This window comes from Prenolepis imparis, unplaced genomic scaffold, assembly GCF_030444845.1.
Source record: "Prenolepis imparis isolate NDT839.2.m4 unplaced genomic scaffold, iyPreImpa1.0 SCAF_9, whole genome shotgun sequence".
NCBI lineage: Eukaryota > Metazoa > Arthropoda > Insecta > Hymenoptera > Formicidae > Prenolepis > Prenolepis imparis.
The window spans coordinates 17,173,798-17,183,614 of NW_028141167.1; the positions used below are offsets into that span (position 1 = coordinate 17,173,798).

The window sequence follows — 9,817 nt, forward strand, 5'->3', positions numbered from 1 at the left end:
TTTATTATTCTACATATTTATTATATTTATAATTATTATTTATGTATACATTTATTATTATGTACATATTATATATATTATTATTATATTATATATGTATATATATACATATTATATTTTGTTTTGATATAAAAATCAGGTACAAAATTACTCAAAAAACAAGGCACGAGAAAAAGAATAAAAATAATTTAAATTTTTAGCTCGGAAGGATTGTACATCTTGAAATGTACTGTCAATCTTCGGTTGTTTAGATTTTGACTGAAATGGTGATGAAGCATCAGATTTAGATGCAGGCCTGAATGTGGTTGAGACATTTGACGAATCTGACAGTAGTGCGGTAATCTCACTACATTCTACTTCTTCAGTTTGTATCCTAGTACTAGTAGGATTATCTGGATTATTAACCTCACTTTGTTTGGCCTATATTAGAATATAGAGAATATGAGAGAATATATATATTAACAAACCAATTAAAAACTTTCACTGAGTCATATCATACATTAGATTCTGAGTTCAGATGCATTTTCTTGATTACAGGCTCTGTTTCGATGACTTCGAGATGATTTCGTTTCAAATGGTTCATCAAATTTGTCGTGTTGCCACCTGTTTTAACGTTAACATGACAAATTTTGCATTTAGCACTGCCCTCACCACTTATAAAAAATTTCCACGTAGAACTCTTCTTTGACTTAACAGACACTGCAAAGTGCAAAAACAATCATATTTTAAAGCAATAAAGAGAACATCAATTCGAAAGATAGTTTCTCAAGCAGATTAGTGTACTAAGCTAAGGCGCTAAGCAATGTTGAGTATTATGTCATATTTTCCTATATGTAAAAAAAATTATTTGAGTAATGTTGAGTAGGTAATGTTATTCGACATTGCTTGAAATAAACATTTTTTTTTGCTTTCTGCTTACTGCTTTCTCTGGTCAGACACAAAAACAAACCAATGAAAGCCCAGAGAGTCCAATAAAAGTTAATAAAAATTCCTTCTTCCTCCTGGAAATTAAATTCAAAATTCCGTGCACATGCACACACAAAACATATCATTAGTTAGAATCTATAAGCCCATAACAATCTGCTGTATTAATACGAAAAATAGGGTAAAGCGCTATGCTAAGGATAGTAAATTTGAGGTTAACGGCATGCGTTTTCAAACATTATTATCTATTTAAAACTTAGTATCCACTACTTAATACTCACCGATATCAGTAGAATGTCAGAACAACGATGGCGAATAACGAATAAAACTTGATGTACGTATCATTAACGAGAATCTATCTGCCTACAACGATCCGCTACATTAATATTACGTCTTAGGGTGCATTCATATGGACGAATATTTTCCGCGTAATGTGTACTGCGTAACCAATCAGAGTCGTTCCACGTACGCGGAAAATATCAGTCCATGTGAATTGTGAATGTATCCTAACGGAAAGTGTATGTAAAGTGTACGTAGTACTCGCCGAAGTACATACTCACCGATATCAGTGAATGTTAGAAAACAGCACAAAAAGAATCGATTCTAGCTTTATAAAAATCGATTCTCTCAAAAATCGGATACTATAGAATCGATACAAAAAATCGATTTTTTTCGTCGAGAAAATCGATTTTCATGAAAATCGATTCAGAATCGCACATCACTAGGTTATTTGAAGACGATTTTTCCTCAGCAAAAATGTTGAGGCACCAATAATTTTCGAGTTATAAGCGAATCTCCCATTAACAGGTGTACCATCACTTCTGAATTACCCTGTATATAAAATTATATACAGTGTGGGCCATTTTAATGTTCCACCCCAAATTTCTCTTTTTCGAAGCCTTTTACAAAAAATGTTTTAAACAAAATTTTAAGGTAAGGTTTGAAGGGAGACATAAAAGAATACTATTGGCTTGACCTTGAGTAAACGTACTAAGGTCATATGGAAGTTAAATTTGTTTTTTTTAATGGAATTCCTTATTTTTCATTGTATATAGCTTACCTCAAGAATTTCCAAAACACTATAAACAAATACATTTTCATTAAGTATTTTTCGAGTTATGAGGCTTGAAATTTTCAATATTCTGCCACAAAATACAAAACATCTTGTAAAACAATCAGTTTCCATTAATTTTACCTGAATACTTTTATGTTTTATGCATAGAATAATGAGAAAAAAAATGTAATTACAACACGCAGCTACATACTTTTTCTTATGCGTTTTTTTTACGCCAATTGATTCGTCTCATTATTCTGTGCATAAAAGTATTCAGATACACTCAATTAAGTTTAAGCCAACGGTACTCTCTTTTGTTCTCCTCCAAACCTTATAATCTTTTAAACAAGGTTTAAGATTTTATTGACCAACACTGACTAAAATTAATTCTTATATTATAAGACTTTATTTGGGAATAATCTCAATTCGAGATTTATTTCCCGACTCCCCTCTAACCCCCCTATAAAATTATAGGCGAGAAAAATATAGATCCGAAAGTCGCTGAATCGGGAATCGAACCCGAGACCTTTCGCTTGCCGGGCGACTGCTTATAATCTTTTGTTTGAAACATTTTTTTATGAAAGGATTAGAAAAATAAATATTTGGAGTGGGACATTAAAATAGCCCACCCTGTGTAACTATTATATGCAGGGTGTTCTAAAAAGATGCGGCCAAACTTTAGGGAGATATTCCTCACACCTAAAGGATGAAAAAATGTTATATAAACATGAGTGCGGAAACACTTATTTCAGGAGTTATGTTGAAAATACTGTTGACTGTATTGCTTACAAGAAACAATTTAGGATTAATCATTGTGGACGACAATCGTTTAATCAGTAGGTTTATTTACATTTTTTTAACGTGACCTTGAGTACAGTTACAACAAATGTTGAAAATACCCACCATTCGCCTGAATACACGCTGGTATAAATGCTGCGCGTTCCGGCCATTACCATCTGTCAAGCCAAATGAAATGCATATCTGCAAGTTCCGCATTTGTGTACATAACCATGACTGTGATTTTGTACAATTACAATAAACCTTAATTGTTTCACGGATGATCTACTGTACAGAACTGAACTAAAATGTGATCACAATGTTCTGCCAACTTCAAGGGATGCGCATCCCTTGAAGTTGGCAGAACAACAAATATTGACTTTGAATAACAAATATTGACCTTTAATAACATTAAAAATGATCCCTTAATAACATTAAAGGTCAATATTTTTCTGATTTTTACCTGGCAGATAAGGTCTCTACCTCATTAGCCGTAATGTCGCATATTCCGAAAAGGAGCTCTAACTCCTAAAATAAGCGTTTCCGCATCTATGTTCATAAAACATTTTTTCATCCTTTAGGTATGAGAAATATCTCCCTAAAGTTTGGCCGCACCTTTTTATAACACCCTGTAAATGTATAACATGTACATATACCTATATTGTGACGTTGCCGTCACGACGTGCATCCCTCCGGCCGAAATCGCGGGGCACGGGGCAGAGCGGCCACGCCACGCGAGAGAGAGTACGAGAGCCACACCGATTTTCCCCGGAGAGACGGTTTGCGATAACGTGGATATTATAGATTTTAATTCGCGTTTTATTTTTAATTTTTTTTATATCGTACTGGGAGCCTTACCGAGGACGTAACGTAATAACAAAGACAAAAACAGCCCGGAGCAGTTTTGTTTACCAGGCAGGAAAATGCGGCCGATCCAAGGACGTCACCGTTACCGCGTGAAGCGCGCACATCCTCGAGGAGACGCAGGGACGCACTCAAAGAGGGCGAATAATCCACCCGCACCGCCGGGACTAAGAATTATTCAGCCGCCATCCAGCGAAGTCGAAAAAGCAAGATCAGCCGCGCCCCTGGACATCACGAGGTCCAAGGACCGACAAGGCTACCAAAAAAGTAGCCTAATTCGCGCCGAGAACAATTATCGCGGGTTATCGCTAAGGGCGCTGTTGCCTTAAGTACGGCCGTGCGTAGACCGCGCGACAACGATAAGTCGTGCGACGCGGTAATTGGGTGGGCGTCCGCGCGACCCCTTTCGCGCAGGATTGAGTCCCGATATCGATTCGGGGCGGTAGATCCGACACTCTCGTACTACCTGTCGTGCTTGGCGCGTGCCCGCTCCCGAGAATCAGCTGGTACCGAGGAACGTGGGAAAAACCGAGCTACCGAAGACGAATAGAGCTCCCAGGGAGAGAAAAATCTTATCGATGAGGCTACTCGTGCCGTAAGTCTAGAATTACGTTCATGTAACGTTTTTTTTGTTCGCTCCATAGTTGTTTCTGACCCGCGAAATTCTTCGACTTTTGCGTCAATCGATACGTTGCATCGAAGACACATGAACCGTTTTCATCGGGAATATCAAACAATATCCTCACTGTAAGCGTAGTATGGTTCACTATAAGTGTTCGATCATTTATATTAATAAATCGTGGAACTAAATTCTCCAATAAATCCCTTCTCGCTTCATCTATATAATTACTGATCGTTTGTCTACATAATCCAAATAGAAAAGCTAACTGTTTATTTGAGAGAGAAGTGCGCAGTTTACAAAGAAAAATAGCAACGTGCTTAGATTTACATTTTTTACTAAAATCACAGATTTTCTGAAACTGGCTTTTATCGAAAGCAAACCATGATTGGAAAGTATCGTCGTCCATGGAATGAAGTTGTCTATATGAAGAGCAGGTTTTTTATTCATTTTAGAATTATGATAATCAAACATGAGATCACTGATCATTTTTTGATCTTCAGCTGCCATTTCGCATGTGATTTGTCTCACAAGAGACCAATAGTTATGGACAGCCAGGTGTTCAGAACACATACGAGCATCGGGACAAATGAAGAACTTATAGTTCATGAGAAGAAGATGACGTGTATCCTTCGGAACTGAAATTAAGTTTCCTATAGTTTTGCAACCAAATGTACACTGTGTATGAGAGTTCAAACCTCTTCTGTAAATCGTCAAGTCAGGGGTGTTTTGATATACTGCAACGACAGGATTGCTGCGAGCTAAATCATAGCAAGATTTGCAGATTTTACTCGCTACTGGAATATCGTTGATTTCATTCAGTTTGCGCTTTTTTGCATTGTATTTTTGTCTCAGGTTGTTGATACTAATTAAAGAGATGAGATCACTAGAATAAAACTTATCAGTTTTTGATCGTTTTTGCTCTTGACAGCCGAGGCATAAAATGGAAGGCATTTTCTCAATACCAAATATACGCTAAATCAATGCACCGTATTGTTAGACAGGAGTGACTGGGTTCGCTCCTGTGAAAGAATGTGCGTAGCCCTGAAAAGAGTTATGACGTTGTAATTCTTCAAGCTGACGTTGCGCAGCCTTGCTATCATTCACAGCCTTTGCGACTTCCGCTGCTCCACCGGCCAACGAACCGAGAACTCCCAACAATGGTAAATTTGGCAAGATACCACCCCACGCTTCGCCACAGGCAGTATTCGTTTCTTCATCTTTTTCAAAGATTTTTGCACCTTTATCCCCATACCGAATTTTGTCTTTGCTTTCATAGCTGCCCAAACAGTCGTACCGGCTGCTCTTTCACCAAGAGTCGAATCTCTCGCAGTAATACGTTTTCGCGCTTTCGCAGCGAGTATATTATCAGCAACGTGTCGTTCGCTGAGGGCGTTGCTTCGAGAATACGCAATGTCGTGCTCGCGACACGCGGCATCCAATGGATTAATACCTCGATCAACTCTAACCAATCGCTTTTCCAAATGAGTCCCCGGACCGCAAAACTGATAACCGGGAATATTGTTACGTCCGGGGGTGCAGTTGCGGCGTAAATTTTACGAAATTTAAATCGCGACCTACGAACTCGAACTGCGGGGCGGACTACGTCGTATTTCGGAATTACTCCGGGGATACCCACGACGACAGGTATTTCCTTTATGGTCACGGTTGCGTTTTGGGAGAAAGGGAGCGTTTCGTATAGGTTCGATTACTGACGAATCAGTCCATGTATCCGCGGAATCGTTCGAGTGAATCGTTGACGGAGTGGAAAATAGTGATTACTGTATTACCATCCGAGTCGATACGGTAGGGTTCTTCACCACGGCGGTACAGAAGGTAAGCTCGTTGGCAATGATAACAAGGGTGGTCGATGTCACGTGTTTTCGACAGTCGGTAAAAATTGCAGACTGAGCAAACGACTCCGGTCGGTACGTCGCCGATAACGAGGAGATGCTTAGCGCAAGTTAACCACTCAGATTGCACGCCAATAGGTAAACGCATATGGCAATCCGTACAGAGAGCGGCACTTGTTTCCTTATTAATAAAACCGATTATCCGTTGGCAATACGGGAGGTTATTTAGGGTTTCTTCAATAGTTTCTTCCTCGGAATCATCCTCGGGGAGAAGCAAAGTGGTGGGGATGTCCAAGTGTGACGGTATTATTGGACACATAGGAGTTGATTGTTTAAACTAATGTTAGTTAAAATAAATAATTGCCATGAGGTCGATTTGAATGTTCTAACACGTTCACGAAGTTTCTAGATATTCTGGAAAGATTTAGAATTTTCCAAAGGGTTGACTGTAGGATACCTACTGCAGTTTTATGAGGGCCATAAACTGACCCTTGATAAAAAAAAAGGTTTCGCACGATTTCTCTTTTTGGGAGATGGTGAAAATTTAAGACGCGCAGAGAATATTCTGGAAACCACGTGGTAAGCTAATATTTCTAAAATTGCAAGAGAATTTATTAGTTATTATTGTTAAGTGATTCAAAAATGCGTAGACGTAGTTTCCGAAATAGATTCTTGTATTTCGCGGGTTCCCGGGCAGAAGGGAGGCTCGTGTTGTAAAGAAATATCTTGAGCACCTACCTTATTTAATTTCCAAGGAATGGACAACGACTGGATGGCGATGATCCGGGGTACCCGCGTTGTAGAGGGTGTACAGGATGCCAGACCTTTCTGCAGATACCTTGTACGGCGTGGATCGTTGTCCGGGATGTCGTTCAATGGCACCTTGGAATTCTTGATTTCGATCGCGTGCAATTGCGTAGGCCACTCCCGTAATTTAACGTCCGCGTGATTATTATTATTATTATTAATGCTAAAAGGCACGGAGTCGCCGAACAATCTATCGTATTCCGCGTCGTTATGATAGTCGATTCCAATGAAATTAGAGAGACCACGTGTTGATTCAGTGCGATGTAGTCGTGCTGTTATACGCCGTAGTTGATTCTTTCTTCCTGCACGGCGTGTTTTAGGCATTATAAAATTTAAACATTCTGAACGTCGTTTCGCTTCTGCAATAACTAACGTGCGGCGGTCCTCACTGTTCGTTGTTGCTTTCGGCGAGAGATTATGAGCGGTTCGTCCTCTCTGAATAATCACTACGAGGTTCAGGAAATATTTCTATGTTATAGAATAATAATTTGTTAGGAATGGATTACTTGACGCGTGTTTTAGGCATTGTAAAATTTAAACGTTCTGAACGTCGTTTCGCTTCTGCAATAATTAACGTGCGGCGGTCCTCACTGTTTGTTGTTGCTTTCGGCGAGAGATTATGAGCGGTTCGTCCTCTCTGAATAATCACTACGAGGTTCAGAAAATATTTCTATGTTATAGAATAATAATTTGTTAGGAATGGATTATTCGGCATGTGCAGGCGAGAGAATTCGAGATGCGTTTTAGAAATAATATAGGCTTGGAGATACACGAGGTTGGAACTAATTTAGAATGAATTTAGAATATATATATATATAACACTTTTATTCTAGTATAACACTACGAGTAATACAAAGTATCTAAGTTAAATTTTAGAGTTAGAATCTTAGAGTTAAAGTTAGAATTAGAGTCTTAGAATTAGAATTAGAATCTTAGAGTTAGAATTTGAATTTTAGAACTCGGAGAGAGTCTTAAAGGTGACTGCTCTGCTTGACGGCGCGATTTGAACTGAGCTCCTCTGGGCTCGCTCTGAGGTCCTTCGGTTTTCGGCAGCTCGGTTGCGGCGGCCGAGAGTGGGGGAACTCTCTAGGGTAGGGAGTTGCCGTGGTAGGGAAGTTCCCAGGTGCTGCGGAGCGCCGCGCTCAGGCACTAGGCGGAGTTAGATGTCATGGCCGGCATTGGCGCGCATTTCGAACGGTGTTATAAGAACTTAGAATTATTTTGCATAAGAGTGAAAAAATTTAAGTAGCCGGACGTGACACCTCCCCCCTTAGAAGAAAAAGTTGGACCATGTCTAACTTTTTCAGTTCTATATCATAGTGGGTATAATTTTATTTATGCTTAATGTTAAGGTTAACACTTTCTTATTTCTTAGTGGTGAACGAGTCTATACCTCTTCGTTGAGGAGGTTGCGCAATTCTTTATAATTTACATGCGCTTCACTTTTCACTTTTTGTATTTGTGGGGAGTCTTCTTCTTGTGAGGGGGGGGCTAGGGGTGTTGATTCTTCCTGTACGGGTAGTGGTCCCAGTGGTGGTTGCTTCCTTTTGTTATTTTGTCCTCCGTCGGCCGGTCTTCCCATGTGTAATAATATGTTCGTGACTGATGTCCATACGGCTCCCAGGAGGTGTAGGCTCCATCCGTAAACGGAGTGAAGCGCGTAGCCATGGATCAGTGTGTCTATTATTAATTTGGCAAGTCGTGCGACGACAAAGATGCCCAGCACTCCGGCGCTGGCGGATCCGAAGCTTATGAAACCTTTCCATAAGCGTGCTCCCGTGTTTTCTGCTAGCTTGTCGAGTGTTTTCTCGTCTAGCAGGTTTAGCATGGATAGACTTCCTGTGGGGACTTCGTGTCCCATTGCTCCCCTGGCGATCGTGTTGAGCATTGAGGGTTTTTCCATCGGGAACATGATGTGGTCGCGCAGACGATCCAGGTCTTCGCTGGTGTAAATGCCGCTGGAGGCGAGCGAGTCAGGGCTTACGTATCTCCATGACGGCTTGGTCAACGGCTGGATTGTCGGAGGTGCGATTGACTCCACTGGTTTCGGTGTCAGTCGGTACCATATGTTGTGCACTTGGTACATCGCTGGTAGGAGTTCGTTGCAGTCCCTGAGTGTTCCAGATTTTGTGAGTATTTTTGATCTGGGTAATAGGAAAAGGGATTTATTCTGGTGGGTGACGGGAAGCTCGTTGTAGCAATTGTCGACGGGTCGTACTCGGCATTCCACAGGTACGCATTTGATGAGGTGGATAACCTCGCCAGCTGTAATGGCGGTGTACCCTGGTGATTTCATAATTCTGTGCGCCATCTCGTCTGGTGCAATGCTTGCAAGGGAGAGAGCGTTGAGCAGGATTTGTCTCTCCAGGGCGCATTTCTGTTCCATTATGTCTCTGTATAGTTGTGATAGCTGTGTTCTGAGGTGTTTTTCTACGTAAATAAACTTGGAGTTTACGTACGAGAAAATATCAAGATTGTCGATTTTGATTTTTGAACGACCTTTGAACACGCGTCCTGGCTGCGTTTCGAGGACGCAGAGCTTGGGGTGCTCAGTTCGCAGGAGTTTATATCCACAGATGTTTGTCTCGGTTGTGCGTGCCAGCGCGAACGTGGTATCTTGTGTCGTTACCGTGTAGACCGTTGGGGAGTCCTTATGCGATGATTTCGGTGATAAGCGATGTGCCAATCCTTCGTATAGGACATCGTATCGGCCGAAATGGCAATTGTCGGCAGGTAACACCGACCAGTATGTGGAGGCTCCGTCTGCGTCGTTGCATTCTCCTGTTGTCACGGGGCAGCGAACACCTGAGGGGAGTATTACCTCGTTAGTGTTGTGTTTAACGGGTAACTCCAGCTTCCGGGTAGTGATCCGTATTGAGGCTTGGACGATTGCGTTATCCCAGGTGCCGTACGGATCGC

General features: G+C 40.9%; 1 protein-coding gene across 1 annotated transcript; it reads right to left on the reverse strand.

The window, feature by feature from the left end:
- Window positions 1–8,285: 8,285 nt before the first annotated feature.
- LOC145940881 (uncharacterized) lies at window positions 8,286–9,386 on the reverse strand. Its single transcript, XM_083046519.1, has one exon. It carries the CDS (start codon window positions 9,282–9,284, stop codon window positions 8,286–8,288), a length of 999 nt encoding a protein of 332 aa, XP_082902645.1. The 5' UTR covers window positions 9,285–9,386.
- Between the last annotated feature and the right edge of the window lie 431 nt (window positions 9,387–9,817).